The 18,361-nt window shown below is 38.7% G+C and overlaps 2 protein-coding genes across 5 annotated transcripts; both read right to left on the reverse strand.

Moving 5' to 3' along the window:
* Positions 1-51: 51 nt before the first annotated feature.
* On the reverse strand, positions 52-6,830 carry LOC148889600 (lysophosphatidylserine lipase ABHD12). Of its 3 annotated transcripts, none has more exons than XR_016116920.1 (13): positions 6,607-6,830; positions 5,035-5,144; positions 4,858-4,963; positions 4,657-4,776; positions 3,799-3,829; positions 3,659-3,704; positions 3,306-3,435; positions 1,782-1,819; positions 1,631-1,713; positions 1,453-1,535; positions 1,276-1,350; positions 1,021-1,142; positions 52-947 (listed from the first exon to the last, which is right to left on the reverse strand). XR_016116920.1 is itself a non-coding variant. In XM_089012259.1 (13 exons), exons 1-13 carry the CDS (start codon positions 6,684-6,686, stop codon positions 926-928), a joined length of 1,047 nt encoding a protein of 348 aa, XP_088868385.1. In that variant the 5' UTR covers positions 6,687-6,830; the 3' UTR covers positions 52-925. The 3 variants fall into 3 exon arrangements, 2 of the variants coding, with proteins under 2 accessions (XP_088868385.1, XP_088868384.1); XM_089012259.1 differs by having other exon boundaries at positions 1,272-1,350; positions 1,631-1,710; XM_089012258.1 differs by having other exon boundaries at positions 1,272-1,350.
* Positions 6,831-7,320: 490 nt separating this feature from the next.
* mocos (molybdenum cofactor sulfurase) lies at positions 7,321-17,271 on the reverse strand. 2 transcript variants are annotated; one of them, XM_089012255.1, is made up of 15 exons: positions 17,024-17,266; positions 16,859-16,948; positions 16,714-16,780; positions 15,008-15,652; positions 14,660-14,736; positions 14,379-14,578; positions 12,644-12,760; positions 12,198-12,557; positions 11,943-12,105; positions 11,754-11,841; positions 10,400-10,524; positions 9,082-9,178; positions 8,798-8,927; positions 8,601-8,705; positions 7,321-7,890 (listed from the first exon to the last, which is right to left on the reverse strand). In XM_089012255.1, exons 1-15 carry the CDS (start codon positions 17,133-17,135, stop codon positions 7,702-7,704), a joined length of 2,565 nt encoding a protein of 854 aa, XP_088868381.1. In that variant the 5' UTR covers positions 17,136-17,266; the 3' UTR covers positions 7,321-7,701. The 2 variants fall into 2 exon arrangements, 1 of the variants encoding a protein (XP_088868381.1); XR_016116919.1 differs by lacking the exon at positions 7,321-7,890 and having other exon boundaries at positions 9,096-9,178; positions 17,024-17,271.
* Positions 17,272-18,361: the final 1,090 nt, after the last annotated feature.

Consider the following 18,361-nt stretch of genomic DNA (forward strand, 5'->3'; position numbering starts at 1 on the left):
GCAATCGCAATAGGAACCCGCCTCTCTGTATAAAATTACGTAAACGGCACATTTAAAACCAGAAAGTCTTTAATAGTGCCTCAATGTGGAAATTTGCTCTTCAGTAGCGAATAAACAAAAACGAAAAAAGTGCACGCCAAAGTGAATGCAATATGTACATTCTCCAGGGTTGAGATTTGCCGCTGTACCAAGTTCAGCAAAATATGCCAAACTTGAGAGTGACAGAGAAAGACACGGGTGAGTCAAAGTGGTGGCCCGTGTGTATTGAGCTGAACTTTCACGAGGTGATGTTATTTTTTAATTCTTCCGCCAGCAAGCTAATACTGACTCACTATACATGTTCATAACATCTCTATAATTTAAACAAATCCTGTTTTTTTCAGGAATTGTGGCGTCACACGTGTGTATGATTTTGAAGTGCGCCTTTCAACCCTTTCATGTCTTTCAATTCCTTGATCTCCTTGATGTGCGTATCACCCTGACGCATAGCACACGCTTGCAAATTGTATAAAAGGAGCTGTCGCGGGACAGAGAGATTGGGCGATCCACGGTGCAGAATCATCTCAGACTCATCTCGGACACACAGACTCAAAGAGACTTGCAAAGCCCCGCACAGGCGCCCGGCTCACGCCGGGCGTCGGACGGACATCACGGCACGACTTGCTCGACTCCACGCCACGATCAAGCTCTGCGCGTCACCTGCCTGGGAGATCTGACAACGAACCTACTTACAAATAAAGAGAAACATCAAACTCTTTAGAATCACCAAGGAACCTTCTGGAGCTTTGTCTGATCATACACATCCTAGATCGATTAGCCAAATATATTTGCATTCATCACGTGTGTAAGATGTGTCCTAAATGGCATACTACATTTGAGATAAAGAAAATCATCACAGAATATCTGCTGAAGGTGTCTTCCCACATCACAAAGTCATCACAAACTTTCTGTGGAGAAAAAAAAGATAGACTGATAAGCCACTATACCTTAAAATCACTCATATGATCAAAAGTCTCTCACTTGATGATATCTGGAAGACGGGGATCTTTGTATAATCCATTGTGTAGATACCCCAAAGACCCTTCAAAGGACACAAACTTGACTCGATCTGCATTTTGAGCACTCACTGCTACATTATACAGCTGGTGGGAAAGTTCAAACACACGTATACAATTAACTAATGATACTGTAATGCCCCTCGGCGTGATCACAAGTACCAGACGTTACAATACTGTCACATTTAGTAAATAGCAAAATATTCATAGTAATACTTGCTGAGCAGAATGAATGAGAACAGCTGGATCATCTTCTGCATGCAGGAAAAGTATCGGACTTTTCATTTTTTTTACACTGCAGAATAATATAAAATCATGTTAGGTAGGTGAATATTAGTTTAGCCAAATTACAATGTCAATTAATCCACGTTGGACACTGCCTATAATTAAAACTTACTTTTCCTCACTGGGAAAGACAATTTTATTTTCAGCCCACGGCTCTGGAAAGAAATATCCCCAGCCAGGAAACTTCCAGTAATACTGTTACAAAAAAATGTAAATAAAAGCAAAATCAACATTGTTTTATTTAAAATATACTTATGAATTTACATAAATGTCATATTAGCAAAGCTTACCCATGAAAACACATGAGTTGATAGTTTCTCATTACGCATATTAAAGGTGCCTTCGAGAATCACACCGTCCAAAACAATACCTGCTGATGCAATCACTGTCAAATTGAATTTGGATTTCATAATTAGTATTTGCTCATGTGACTGAACTCACCTTGTTCTACAAGCTTGACTGCAATGTTTGTGGATACTCTGCAAAGACACACATTCCAAGATTTTCACACCTTTGTATTACTTCTCATTGACTTCCACAACATTTTGCTCGATTTCTGAAATCAAAAAATTATCACATTTCCATTCGACAACTTAAAGGACAACCGACGTCTCTGGACAAGTTGTGTCCATAATTTGTAAAATGGCTTCAAATGACTTCTACTGAGGGTATTTTACAAAGATTCCACCGCATATAGCTATATTTTACGTTTTAAGACTCGCGCTGAATATTCCGGAAGACTTGTTTTTGAGTTGGTGACGAGTCCGTACGTGACGTCACTGAAGGAACGCCCGTGTTCGAAAAAAAGGACACATTGTAGCAGTCCTTCCATCACGTCAATGCATTTCGCTGTGCTTGTTTGGTCTGAAAACGTCATGTTGCACCAAAAAGAGCCAGAAGAGGGCGACCAAGCTCCATATAAGGAATTTATCAGCCTGTGGAAACGGGCTGATTAATTCCTCACAGGAGCTCGGTCGCCATTTTCTGCCTCTTTTTGGGTGATACATTTCCCCCCAATGTTGCTTCAAAATGGCACGGAATAAATTCTTTAATCGATTGCAAACATGTATGCTTTCCTCTTCATAACTATTTAAATCATATTCATAACTGGATGTGCAAGAAAGCATATTCTCTGAATCTGAAGCCATTGTTTTGATTCACAAGCAATGCAAGACGTCATGGCGTGACGTCACAAACTGGGGGCGGGACTTTCTGAAAATCCCCAATTTGCAGCTCAATTTTTTGTAGATTTTGGACACTAAGTCATTTTCATTGGTGTTTTGCATTTGAATAAAAATATCATACTGCGTGTTTTGGGTATTTTAGATGCTATAAAACGTTTTTCTGATGTGCGTTAGGAAACAAAAAAGTGACGTCGGTTGTCCTTTAAAATTATTGAGGTGCGCAAAGAAGACAATAAAGAATAATAAAACAACTTAAACAATTGAAACATTGTGGTTGGTGCTTCTATAGTCTGAACCATACTATGGAGACATTTTGCTCCATATGTGTGGCACATCTGTGTTTTTTATTATTAGTTTTAAATAAAACCGTCTAAACATCTCTACAAATATTAATTGTACACATTTTCATTGACTTTATATAAATTCAACTAAATGATCGCTAAATCATTCCAATTAATAACTAACTAAAATAGTGACAGTGTTCAGATGTTCGGACAATGATTTTTATTGTTTTAACTGTAATTAGAGGCAGAAAATCCCCTCATATTTCAAAAATTAAAAATTCCATTGTTTCCTTATTATTTGTCATAGGACAATAATCTATATATCATTTGAAAGCTATTTAAATGCACCTTAATATGATGTTAGAAAATGTGATACATTATTATTGAAAATTTTGTCACATCCCTAGTCCATAATATCATAGCAGTGAGCCAAAAAATAGTATGTGTGTATTCTGCATGTGTAAACCGGACTATAAATATTTGCAAATACAACTGACCCCGTGCCGAGAGAATGTCCCCAGAAGACGACCAGGCTACTTCCACTGCGTTCTTTGACCCAGTTGTATACATGGAGGGCATCTGTCGTGAGTCCATCTTCAGTTGGCTCACCACTTGAGTCTCCAAAACCTGTCAGTGGTTCACTCAAGATAGTTAGATGGAGTTCTTCTGTATCACCGCTAGATGGTGATCAAGCAAAGCAAAAGTTTCAGCGAGTGTGGTGGCTGACAAAAATATTCAACTGCGTGCTATTTATTACTGCCAAAGCTTTAATTTCTTTATAGCTATCAATCATTCAGACTGAAAAATAAATATATATATATATATATATATATTATTCAATTTTACCGACCTCTGTAGTCAGGCACCAACACATGGTAACCAAGTGCACTCAATACCTGTTCACAAATAAATCTTACTTGCCATTGGACAAACTTTACTGGCTCATATCATTCAAAAATAATGAATACGTTTGTGTGTTTAATCACTCACTTTGGCAACTCCCACCCGATGAGTCGCTGCTCTGTAAAAAAATGGAAAGAAATACAATTGCTCATATTTTAGAGCAGAGTCGGGAACGTATGCCCCGCGAGCCATATATGGCTCTTTTTATGATTGCATCTGGCTCACCGATAAAACTAAATACATTTACCTACACATTCTCACTTTTTCACTGTTTATTTCCTGTTTGGGCGGCAGTTGGCAGAAACCGCATTTTTGATTGGATGATACCGACCTATGGCCGTTGATGTCGAAACAGGTAAACGCCCCTTTTAAATAAGCCTGACAAGTAAACAAAATGACGAGTATCGTCACTTCAGGTTGAATGGACGGAAGGATTCTCCTTTATGGAGAGAAAAAGTTCTGCCGCGATTCTAATTTGCAACGAAACAATACCATGAATGGAACAATTGAATATCAGTGGCACTTTGACAAGCCCCATGCTAACGTTAGCATCAATATACGTACATCTGTGAGAGACAGCAGAAAGCAAGCGTGCAAGCTAATGAGCAGTGTGCAGTAAAAGTTGACTTTCATTCTGATCGTTTGGCTGGATTTTGTTTACCAATCATGAAGAACAGAAAACTATTCATATTAATGGTGAGTATTATCACAAATGTATTTTAAATAATAAATTCTGACATTGAAATCACGTGTGTGTGTTAGCGTGTGCGCGTGCATTGTGTGTGTGTGTGTGTCTCTCTCACTGAAAAACATTTCTAAATATTTTACTTTTATTGCTCTCTTTGTCAAAAAGGTTCTCGACCCCTGTTTTAGAGGAAAGGAGCTAGTTGACGGAATATGTTCCTATATTTTCTATTCAGTATATAAATAGATTGAGTAGCATACCTGTTCCCTGTGTTCCCATGTAAATATATAAAAACTGCACTTCCGTCACTTAACGTGCTTTGGTACCATGCCAAGTCTTTACCTTGTGCCTTCTTCCAGTGACTCGCAGGCACTGTGTGCCTGGAACAAGTTAAAAAATGCAAAGCTAATGAGTCTCTCATTAAAATTTAATTTATGTTCCAAATTAGATACTAAACTTACCATACACCGAGAGAAATCCCTTTCTCTGATGTTAAGTACATGTTGATGGTGTGATTTAGTGAGAAATCAACAGGTTGGCTGAGGTCAACAAAAAATGGAACCTTGACTGCCAAAAGGAAACAAGGATATTTTTATAAACAAATAAAGGTTTAATGTTCGTATTGGGAATTCATTTACTTCTGTGCTTGTAAACAAGGTGTTGGAATAATTCCCGTGACATGATCTGGGTGAAAGGAGCCAACAGAAGAATGACAAACCGTATAAATGATCTTTTCATCCATCGGGATCTAAACAAAGATAGCAGAGAGAATTATTGAGTAACATAATTTCTCCAGATGGTGCTTTTGTCTTCAAGGTTGAATGCAAATATTTATATGACTTTCCCGCGAGCCCGCCATGAGAAGAATGTATGTGGAACTGTCGCGGCTTGGAATTGAAGCGGATTGACGTGGGACGGTAGATGTGAGACAATCTATTTTTGTCAACGGATGCTACAGCTTCATGTTAGTTTTCAAAACGTAGCTTGTAGCAGACGTGCACATTCCACCATGCATGACAACTCTGATCCACTGGTGATAAGGAGGCTTTCATCCGCTCCTTTTTCATCTAGAATTGCTTGATACTGTCTGTGTCTTTGCGTTGTCTCACATTATTTGTTTGTTTTTTACTTCAAGATGGCACTGTGTGAGTGGCTGCCTTTACAGCAGCTCCTGTATTTCGTTTTTGCTGCTATGAAATGTAAATTTCTCCACTGTGAGACAAATAAAGGCTCATTTAATCAAATTTTGACTTTCATTTTTGTATTCATTTACATGTCCGTATGAGGGTTCTCTCCACATATTCCACACGCATCCAAAAACGTGTAAATTAGGTCAATTTTAGGTGTCAGACTTTCGATTGGTAGACTCTCCAAGTGCATGTGTGAGTGATTATACTCAGAGGTGAAAAATCTCTCCTCTTTCATCTAGAACTGCTTCATGTAACAAAGAGGGTACAGAAAGTGCTTAAGAATGAATGACTCTCTGTGTCTTTGTGTTGTCATATTATTTAAGTTTTTTTTAGTTCTTTTGACTTCAAGACGGTGCCTTTCCAGCAGCTCATGTATTTTGTTTTTCTACTTTCATTCCTTTGCTGCTGTGAAATGTAAATTTCTCCACTGCGAGACTAATAAAGGCAAATCCATCCATCCAAAATATCCACAACATCTGTCCTGTCCTGTCCTATATACTCCATACTGCACATTTATAATGTGTTGAAAACATCCATTCTGTTTTCAGTCATAACAACCCATAATGACGTTCATGAGTAAAATGACATGATGGGGATGTCAAGAGTCTTACTGGAAAAGGCTTGACCTTGCTATAAAGACTCTTCAGACTGTTTTCTGTTAATGGACAATACATTCCTCCCACTCCGTTAATAAGACCTAAGAGCCTGTTGAGTGGAATGACTGATTTCTTCACACCCCTCAAGAGAAACACACAGCAGGTTATTATTCCACCAAGATGCCTAAAATCGAATAATCTGCCCAGATTTCTGTATGAATGCTCTCAGTTTATGTATGGCTGGGTGGCTTGTAAATCCAGAATTATCATTATAGTAAAAGTGTTGTTTTGAATTCTATTGTAGTTACTGGCCATGTGGGTGCTTTATTCAATATGATGTTGTACACTTAACGGTTTTAATAAATGAAGTGTGTGATATCCAGACTGATTCCAAAAAACATTAAACTGTAACATGGTAACTTACTCGTTTTTGGGCTTCCTCTGAACTTCGACTTTTGTTTGAACGGAGGTCGACACTTCCTCTTTATGACTTCTTTGTCTCATTTTGAACAGCAGCGCTTGTAAAAGTTAGGTGTTTCGTGAACTCGCTTTTTCTGTTGTTTGGGAAGCTCATTTGTCCAAAGTTCAGTTCCAGGCCGGTGTGGGAGGAGCGGTGGCACCCTGAACCGGTTGCAAACTGATAAGAGCAGCAATTAGATGTATTATTTTTTTTGTTCGGAACTTTTGTAAACTACAAAGCATATCACCTTTAAGCTTTTTTTAATACTTAGAAGAATATTACTAAATTATTATGGATCCGACGTAAAAGCTTGGCTAAAACAAAACATGCGAATCAAAACTCTGAAGATGGAGGACACTGATTCGCTGTGGCGACCCCTGATGGGGAAAAGACGAAAGGAAAAGAATAAAAATATACATTTTATGTCCCGGTGCTATTTAACAAATCAACGTTTCTCATTATACTGAAAAGAAAAAGTATTTTTCAATTGCATATCGGCATTTTGTGCTATAGCAAATTATGTCGTGCACTTTAATAATTAAATAAAATTGAATCAACCCGCAGTAAAAAATAAAATAAAAATCATTTTATTTAAACAGTGTCCTCCTACGCAAGGGTTTTAACTCATTCACTGCCAGACATGTGCAAAAATGTGTCCACTCCAGTGCCAGAGATTTTGTCATTGTCACTCAAATTCTAGGACCCACAGAATATTTAGTTTTAGGACTACATAAACATTCAATGCAGCGTAAGAAACCTTAGACTCTCTTCTTTCATCAGAAAAAAAAAGAATTAATTCCTAAATTATATCGATCTGGAGTTATCTGAAACTGAAATGAGGGTGGCTGTCTAAAATACAATGCAATTTATACATATTTTTATTTATATAGCGCTTTAACAACAGCTGAAGCTGGAACAAAGTGCTAACATGGAATAAAAGGGAAATGCTTGCAAATGGTGACACTAACATGCTAACTAACCAGTTGGTCACCGTGGCTTTGCGAACAACAGTAGAAAAAACAAAACCAACGTGCACATTCATCACGTAAATATCTGCAATCATGACAGAAATGCCCCTGATGTTGAGGAAAAATCACCAGTGTTTGCTGAAGAAAGAGATATTGGTGGAGATAGGGGACCAGTGTCACAAATACGGGGCTCAGGAAGTATATGGGAGCCAGCGCTGAGGACACCAGCTGTGAGTGACCCTGTTGGCAACTGATGGCTCAAGTAGACACCAAATCTAACCTGGAAATACCAGAAATAACAAGCAACATGATGTGGAATCAAACATTATACTAAGAATTGTCTGGTTACACGAATAGGGTATACATGCAATCCTTACTTCTTGTTTATTTACAATATTTTTTTTTCAAATGGTTGAGAATCGATAAACAGGTTTCTTCAGCCGTCATCTGTACTCCTTTGAAGGTGTTGGATGATTCTCTCCTCATCCGAAGAGCTTCATCAACGAACTAAAGTTGTGCTGGTAACTCTGGCTCTATTTATACCCTTCATTAAATCGCCATGGTGGTTTGAGGTTTAATTTAGATCGTTCTTACGATAGACTTCTTAAGTCGTTACCACATATGTTTATTCATACTGATATTTATTCATACTGATGAGGTGATACCAGTGCTAATGGGGCAATCAGAGACATTCATAGAACATAATCAGACAGAACAAAATAAATCATCAGATTAGCTTCAGGGAGTAGTCCACTGCTCCCCCAACCTTAGAGCAGGGACCTATCAAAGCAGAGTTCTGACACCACCACCGCTATCCATTAGGGATATATAGAGTTACCAGCACAACTTTATTTCGCTGACGAAGCTCTTCCGATGAGGAGCGAAACGTTCGATACCTTCAAAGAAGTACAGATGACGGCTGAAGAAACCTGTTCATTGATTTCTCACCATTTGAAAAAAAAAGATTATAAATAAACAAAAAGAACTCACCTTTCCATTGCGGTATGCTGAAAGAGACATCAGAGGCTCCTTTGTTTTGGCTCCGGTGTTTTGATCAACTCCAACCATTTGGCACCGTACACACTGACCTCTGACCTTTATGATTCACCACCCAGCAAGCACATTTAGCATTTTAAAAATCTATATTTGCTATATTGGAAGATGTCATCTCATTTCCCAAAGCTCACCATGAATTGAATGTTGCCAATTATCAAGTGTGACCAATTATCTTCTTCAAATGGTTCAACCCCCGAGATGACGAAATTGGATCGGAACCGACTGATGACGTTCGTTGTATCAAGATCGGGATAGTCTTGCCTTTGAAGGGAAATAGTGGCAATTGCATGTTATTTTCTCACACTCCTGCGATGATGCGGCGTGATGTAAATTTAGAGACGTTGTCACATCCTGGTGTCTTTCACTGCACAAAATCCACATTGACTATTTTGAATAACATAGCAAGTGTTCAAACCTGCTGCTCATTACTTTTTGAATGAGCTCCACGCTTGCACGGTTGATCATGAGATACTGAGCTTCATTCACCAGGGAGAGTGTCGAAGAAGTGACGGCTAGAGAGGAAAAATACTTGATATTACCCATTTATTTCAGGCACTCATCTCTGCTGGAAATCTTCAATGAATGTGAACATTGAAGTTCTACTCTTCAAGGTGGAGGAGTTACTGCACACAAACTGCACATTTGGGATATTTGTTGTTACAGTAAAGTCTCGTTATATCGATATTCAAGAGGGTCCGAAAAAAATATCGATATAACCGGGACTATCGATATATCCGACCCTGTTTGCATGTAATTTTCTCCGTGCGTGCATGGAAATAGTATCGATATAACCGGGACTATCGATATATCCGATATCGATATAACGAGACTTTACTGTATTTAGTATTAGGGAGTAATATTGATCAGATTTTTTGTCATTGAACAAATATACAGTGAGACCTCAACTTACAAACACCTTATCTTACAAACGTTAAATTTATGAAAATTAAACCTGATAATAAGCACTATTTTCATAATACACACCCACCACGGCTGGCGGAGTGATCTTCGGCGGAAGCACACGACCGAACAGCATCAGAGGTTAAGTTACCAACAGTCCTTATGGAAGGTGACTCTCCTTCCATAAGCCATCAACGACCATCAAAAAGGTAAATAAAACTTTATTTTACAGCACAGTTTATTTCTTTAATTACAGTCCTCATGTAATGCGCCTCTCTTTCCAAACAGCAATTCCCTTTCACCTTCGACCTCCAACGCCATTCCATCAAGCCATCAATGACCATCACAAATGTAAATAAAGTGACTTTATGATACAATGCAGTGTATTTCTTTCATTACAATACAATAGCACATTTATTATACATAGAATAAGGTATGTTGTGTGTAGTTTTAGGGCTTATTTAGTTGAAAAGTATATTTTATGGAAACCCGGGAACGGATTATTCCCATTTCAATGGTTTCCTATGGGACATTTTTTTTTAGATACACACTTTTCGCCTTACACACTCTGTCTGGGAACCAATTAAGTTCGTAAGTTGACACAGACGTCTTCTTCTTATTATTATTATTATTACTAGATGATAATGATGCTCTACATCTTTTTAGCTGCAAATCAAAGAAGAGACCGCACTGCACCAGGAAGGTATTTACAGCCATTTACATTAAAAATTTAGACATTACATTGAAATGAGCTAAAACACATTTAAAATATTTTTTAGCATTTGAAATGTTGCAATATAAAAATTAGATTCAAATTGACACATTTACTGTACCTGGATCAGACTTCTTGTTCGTGTATCGAGTAAAATCTGGACTTTGTCTTATTAAGCGGCATGGCTGTCCAAGGAAATCTGAAAGCCACGATGCAACCTCATCACCACAGTCCATAGTTTCAACCCTGGGGAAAGCAGAAAGATTTTGTTTAGGAGACCAAAGGTTTGCACAGTTTGATATCAGAAAAATAAGTATGCAAATGTGTGCATTATCTAATATAAGAATCATAATCTCTCTAATCCATTCCAAAAATATGACTCGTTAAAATTCATTCATAATATCCCTTACTCACGATCCAATTTTCTCATTGAAAAAAAGGTAAGATAGCCAATCATTGTTTGCAAAAACTCTCACGTTAACCAGCGCCTTCAAGAAGGCATCGGTACCCATTTTGGGTTGCCAACTCGTAATTGAGTTGGTTAAAGCAACAGTTTCATTGACACATTTGATGCCCGCAGAACTGAATGGCTGAAATGTGATTGGTTAAATGCCAAAGGACAACCGACATCACTTTTTTGTTTCCTAACTGACATCAGAAAAATGTTTTTATAGCATCTAAAATACCCGAAACACACAGGCTGATATTTTTATTCAAATGCAAAACACCAATAAAAATGACTTAAAGTGTCTAAAATCTGCAAAAAAATTGAACTGCGAATTGGGCATTTTCAGAAAGTCTCGCCCCCATTTGGTGACGTCACGCCTAGATGTCTTGCCTTGCTCAAGAATCAAAACAATGGCTTCAGATTCGAAGAAGATGCTTTCTTGTTACACATCCACTTATGAATATGATTCAAATAGTTCTGAAGAGGAAAGTATAAATGTTTGCAATCGATTAAAGTAGGTCTTCTGGGTCATTTTGAGGGATCAAGACTGATGTGTAGTGTCACAGAAAATGCAGAAGATGGTGGCGGAGCTCCGTTGGAAATAGTTTTATTTTTCAGCTTGGAATTTTTGTCAACGAATATCAAAGAGTTGTCTCGGTTTAACATACAACGAATGCGTTATTTATGTGTTTTCCTTCTAATTTCGCCATCAACACGAAGTTTTCAGACCAAACAAAGTACGACAAAATGCATTGAGGTGATGCACGGTATGTCCTTTCTCAGTCAGGGGTGTTCCTTCAGTGACGTCACGTATGGACTCGTCACCAACTCAAAAAGAAGACTTCCTGAATATTCAGCGTGAGTCTTAAAACGTAAAATATAGCTATATGCGGTGGAATCTTTGTAAACTACGCTCAGTAGAAGTCATTTGAAGCCATTTTACAAACTATGGACACAACTTGTCCGGAGACGTCGGTTGTAAAAAATAATCAAAACAAACGTGAGTTGTTTCCTGTCCGCATCTCACCTGTCACCACAAACTTTACTCTGACAGACTGGAACGCTCGCGTGCATTTCAGTCTTGATTTCCAGCGGAACTGAAATGGTATTCCTCCCTGTAGGGCAGGAAGAAAGAAAAATTACAGCCTCACAGACTTTTTTTTTCGTCTTGTAGTGTGTCACAGTGTGAGAGCTGATAACCGACTGGCTGACTGACCTGATGCCTGCAAGAGCAGTTCGTTTGAGGACAAATGAACTTGGGGGCGAATGAGGCATAAACGTGACTCTCTTTTTTGACTTAAGCACACGCCGTTTCCGTTGACCACCATCCAGATTCTGTCATATAGTAAACCCTGAGGTCCTACTGGCCAAGTGTGGACCTAGAATAAATGACAACATGTACTGTATAAAGATTAAGAATATTAAAATGCAGATTGTGACTGAAGGATAGCATAAAGGGGGTTGCTCACACCTCAAATGCACCGCATGATTTGATGGGGTATATGTAGATGTTGGTCAATATATAAGGCCCATTACGGTTATTTGGATGCACATTTTCAAATCCCTTTTGTGAATCCTTCTTCTTTTCTTCAACTTTGTGTATCACCTCACTGATGTGGACTATTTTCTCTTCATTTGATACAATGTCTGCTTTAAGCCTTTCTAGTCTTACATGGTCAACTGTTACTGGTTTCTTCACAAAACACTCAACAATAAAATTCAGGAATTTTTGACAGTCGTCAAATGTTGACATGTAGCCAAATGACACGCGAACAGATCCGGTCGGCTGACCATCCACTAAGTCGATGGTGTCTCCGCAGACGTGGCCAGCCTCAAAAAAGAAAAAAAAAAGGACATTTTATTCAACAAGTAAACATTTTGGAATGCTCTATGTGCGCATTTGTTTTTGGTTTTTACCTGCACATTTCTCCTCATCTGCTGGTTCGTGATCCCAATAAAGCTTTGACAAGCTCCAGTATTGCAAAAGCAACCAGTGCGGACATGAATGTTGTACAAACTTGCCATTCTGTCAACCTGCATGTTATACAATTATTCAATGTTACCAATGCACAGTGGTGGGCCGTCAGAGCCAGCAAGGCCTTCTCTGCTGGCCTAACATAATCAGACATCATTATCATAATTATAATAAAAGTCAATTTCATTAATAATATATATATATATATATATATATATATATATATATATATATATATATATATATATATATATATATATATATATATATATATATATATATATATATAATTATTCTACATACTGTTTTCTTGATGTTATATTATATCCATTTGGTTATGCTCCTTTCAGTGTTGTAGTTTTAGGTCAGAGTTTTTAATCCAATCAGAATTCAGCTGGCTTGTGTCGCCAGGCTGTATGAAATCTGACCGACGCCTTCAGAATCAACAGTGAGGGCGTCTGTGCGCTGTACATGAACGGGCACATGTAGTTGATATATAGTTGCGATAGATCACTCTCTTCTTTCGTCAGAAAAAAAGAGTTAATTCCTAAATTATATGGGTCTGGAGTAATGTGAGGTGCAAATGGGGGCGGCTGTACAAAAGGCAAATGTGGCCCCATGTGGAAGGGAAAAAAAAAACATGGCCAGAGGTCTGGCCAGCGCTTTATCACCACCTTCTGCGAAAAAAAAGAAAGAAACCGAAGAAATTCGGGAATTGTAAAAAATGGAAAAAAGAGTTACATGTAATTTCTAAATTATATGAATCTGGATTTATATGAGCAATAATTTGTCCACTCGAGTGCCAGGGTTTTTGTCATTTTCACTCGAATTTCAAGACCAACAGAATATTGAGTTTTAGGACTACAATAACATTCGATACAGCGTTAGAAACTTTAATAATAATAACACATTTCATTTATAAATGCATTTCAAAACTCTCAAGGACACTTTACAGTCACAGTATATTTTTTCTGCGGGTGAGCAGCGGCAGCCACACGAGCCTGCGTTCACTCAACTTGGAAGTAACATAAAGTAAAAAAAAAAATACAAACAGGAAGTAAATCAACTCACTCACTCACTCACTCACTCACTCACTCACTCACTCACTCACTCACTCACTCACTCACTCACTCACTAAATAAATAAATAAATACATAAATAAACCTCACCAACACTTTCCAAATTTACTCTTTTCTTTCATCAGAAAAAAATGAGTTAAATCCTAAATTATATGAGTCTGGAGTTATATGAGCTTGAAATGAGGGTGTCTGTCCAAAAATACAATGCAATACATACATATCAAATAGATAGCAAATAGATAGCTGGCTATGTATCCAGCTAAATAGCTAGCTAGGTAGCCAGCCAGCTAGATAGCTAGCTAGATAGCCAGCTAGATAGCTCGATAGCTCAAGTATATAGCGCTTTAACAACAGCTGAGGCTGGAACAAAGAGCTAATATGAAAAAAAAATGGAAATACTGCCCCCTTGTGGAAAAGGAAAAAAAACATTGCCAGAAGTCATGGCAAGCGCTTTATCGGCACCCAAGCATGAAAAAAAACAAAACCAGAACAAATTCGGGAATGGCGCTCTACGTCATTTTTACTTCCCGAATAAATTTGTGTATGGCAGTGAATGAGTTAAATAACTGATGTGACACGAGCAATTCAAAATATCCACCTGAGAATATCCAATTATTTCTCCACACGAATCCATGAGGTTGAAATTTAGTATTGCGCCTTGGGTGCTCGGATTTTCAAACTGGCCTTGTGTGTACATCTGGGCCACTGGTCGCCCGTTGCCATGGCGAAGACTTGACAGAAGCATGTAAGTGTAACGCGCTAAGCCAAAGGTATGCTGTTGTATGTTTTGCATTCCGCCTAAAAGAAAGAAAAGAAACAGGGGAGAGGAAAGGGGGGTTATTTCCCTCTGCATGGCTGTTTTTTTCCACCGTTACTCACCGGTAATTCTATATAACGCTTCAAAACTGTGATTGAGGGCAATGATGTCCAAGAATGACACAGTGCCATCTTCAAATCTTAAAAAAAACACACAAAAAACATTAGATTCCAGTACAGTAAAGTCTCGTTATATCGATATCGGATATATCGATAGTCCCGGTTATATCGATACTATTTCTATGCACGCGCGGAGAAAATTACATGCAAACAGGGTCGGATATATCGATAGTCCCGGTTATATCGATATTTTTTCGGACTCCCTTGAATATCGATATAACGAGACTTTACTGTATTTGAATGTTGTTTTCAGAAACTATCCATGCTTAGCGATTTTCTTCACGGCTTTACCTGTCAGAAACATTTGCAGCCTGCACATAATAATCTTCGCTAGCAAGGTAAGCCGCTGCCGCGCCTCCCCCAAAATAAGTCTTTTTTAGTATGCCTGCAGCGTCGTTACGGACAAGAAGGCCCCCCAGACCTGTAGGGAAGCCAAATATCTTGTAGAAGGAAATAGGGACGAAATCAGCAGGACAGTCTTGTAGGTTAAGAGGAGAACAGCTGACAAGCGAAGCTGCATCCAGCAACACAAACCAATGGCCTTCATGGTCACATGCCGGATAAAGACGTCTTGCTTGGAAGCCTTCGACATGGCTTAGGGGATATTTTGTCCCTGAGTAGTTGCTCTGTGCCGGGTAGCAGAAAAGATGCGGCGTGTGACATACCCCGACTTCACCTAGAATCTTATCTTTTGCCTTATTTTCCACTTCCAGGGGAGATACGGGCAAGGTAACGACTCCCCGGTTCGATGTCAGTCCTCTTATGCCAACAACAGATGTGTGGTTGTCGGTAAGGTAGCAGAAATGACTGCCCGTTTCACTTTCTGTTTGCGACTTCCAGGGGAAGACCTCGGCCGCTAATTTAATAGCGGCTGTACAGCCAGAAGTGAAAATTACTGAATACTCCTCAGGGGTAGTGTTGAAATGTTGCAATATCCTGAAAAAAAAAAGATCTTTTTCACACACACACACACAAACACACAACTCATTTCATGCACTGTAGTTTCAAAAAGGGCACGTGGGACAATTTGGTGTTTAAAGGACAACCGGCGTCACTTTTTTGTTTTTTAACTGACATCAGAAAAACGTCTTTTAGCATCTAAAATACCCAAAACACGCAGTATGATATTTTTAGTCAAATGCAAAACACCAATAAAAATGACTTAAAGTGTCCAAAAATCTGCAAAAAATTGAGCTGCGAATTGGGCATTGTCAGAAAGTCCCGCACCCAGTTTGTGACGTCACGCCAGGACGTCTTGCATTGCTTGAGAATCAAAACAATGGCTTCAGATTCGGAGAATATGCTTTCTTGTTACACATCTAGTTATGAATATGATTCGAATAGTTCTGAAGAGGAAAGCATACATGTTTGCAATCGATTAAACCATTTATTCCGTGCCATTTTGAGGCAACATTGGGGGGAAATGTCTCACCAAAAAAGAGGCAGAAAATGGCGACCTCCTGTGGCCACCTCCATTTCCACAGGCTGATAAATTCCTCACATGGAGCTTGGAAGCCCTCTTCTGGCGGCTTTTGGGTGCAACATGAGGTCCCCAGACCAAACAAGTACAGCAAAATACATTGACGTACATCTTTTTTACGGTCAGGGGCGGTCCTTTAGTGACGTCACGTACGGACTCGTCACCAACTCAAAAACATTCCGTAATATTCAGCGCGAGTCTTAAAACGTAAAATATAGCTACATGCTGTGGAATCTTTGTAAAATGCGCTCAGTAGAAGTCATTTGAAGCCATTTTAGAAATTATGGACACAACTTGTCCGGAGATGTCGGTTGTCCTTTAAAGTTTAAAGGAAATTTTTTTTTGTTGTTTTTTTTGCCGTTTTAGCACACTTTAAGTCATTTTTATTGGTGCTTTGCATTTGACTAAAAATATCAACCTGCATGTTTTGGATATTTTACATGCTATAAAACGTTTTTCTGATGTCAGTTAGGAAACAAAAAAAATGGTGTCCTTGAAGGGCATGTTTGGAGCTCACCTGTATCTGACCCTGTCTATGGTTTCATGTGTCAATCTGCTGCTAGGGTTGCGGCTGTGAGGGTTTCCTATCGGAAAGAGGATTCCATACATCAATATTAACGTTTCACAAGCCGATAAATAAAAATAAACTTTGCTTTACATACCATAAACATTCTTTGAAATATCAAGGCTGTAGCTCCTGACCAGTGATTCGGGGTATAACGTATTTGCTGCATGATCCAAATACACAGTGCCTTTGATGAACAACAACAAAAAAATGTGAGTTTACTTTAAACCACTCGCAATAATTCAAAGAACGCCATTTTTACCTTTCATCCGTGCGAACTCCTTCTCAAGCATGTCGTTTAGGTTTCCTCCGTAGCCATAACTACTCCACACCTCCTTAAAAGTTTCAAAAGAGTTAAGTTTGTGGAAGTCCATCGAGCGTCTTGTGTCGGCGTTCGACGAAGATAAACCCTCACGGCTGCTCGAATGAGTGCAGTTATTGATTGATTTCCACGCTCAAAGTCCGCAGACCATGTGCTCAGTTTCGTCGTCCCATGGAGAGCACAAGACCGTGGTCCTGCTTTGTCGTAATCTTGTGGAAACTTGTAAAGGAATTGATTTTAACTCATTCACTGCCATTCCCGAATGTATTCATGAATTGAAAATATGAGTTGGACCGCCATTTCCAAATTTTTTTTTTTTTTTTTTTTTTCTAGCGCAGGGTGGCGATAAAGGGCTGGTCAGACCTCTGGCATTTTTTTTCTTTTCCACGAGGGGGCAGCATTTCCCTTTTTTTCCATGTTAGCGCTTTGTTCCCGCTTCAGCTGTGGTTAAAGCGCTATATAAACCATTATGTATGTATTGGCTCACATGAGCTATCTAGATATCTAGCTGGCTATCTAGCTGGCTACCTAGCTAGCTATCTAGCTGGCTACCTAGCTAGCTATCTATTTTCTATCTCCTTGATATGTATTAGCTAGCTAACTAGCTAGCTAGCAATCTATTAGTTATCTAATTAGCTAGCTAGCTAGCTAGCTAACTTCATCAATTTGAGTTATGCGCGGTTGAGTGAACGCTGGCGCATGTGCCACCCACAGAAAAACTGATCCTGTGACTGTAAAGTGACCATGAGAGTTTTGAAAGGCGCTTATAAAGGAAATGTATTATTATTATTATTATTATTATTATTATTATTATTATTATATTGTATTTTGGACAGCTGCCCTCATTTCAAATTCATATATATGAATACATAAATTGGCGTTTTCATGTTTATTATGAATGAAATGTATTATTGTTATTATTATTATTAGCTATCTATTAGCTAGCTAGCTAGCTTTCTATCTATTTGAGTTACTTCTGAGTTGAGTGAACGCTGGCGCCTGTGGCTGCCGCTGCTCACCCACTGAAGAACTTCTCCTGTAACTGTAAAGTGACCTTGAGAGTTTTGAAATGCGCATATAGATGAAATTATTATTATTATTATTATGACTTTTTTTTTACTGCACATCCGATCGACGATTATGAAGGGGCATCCGTATTTGAAATGAGCTCACAACAGATCAGACAGCGGATGTCGGCCGTTTCAAATGCTAACCTCACCCTAGAGATGATCTTTCATAAAGGGCAACTTGCACATGTGCTCACCCTGGGCAGAAATG

The sequence above is a fragment of the Hippocampus bargibanti genome, linkage group LG13 (assembly GCF_051943395.1).
Source record: "Hippocampus bargibanti isolate YZ-2025 linkage group LG13, ASM5194339v1, whole genome shotgun sequence".
Classification (NCBI taxonomy): Eukaryota; Metazoa; Chordata; class Actinopteri; order Syngnathiformes; family Syngnathidae; genus Hippocampus; species Hippocampus bargibanti.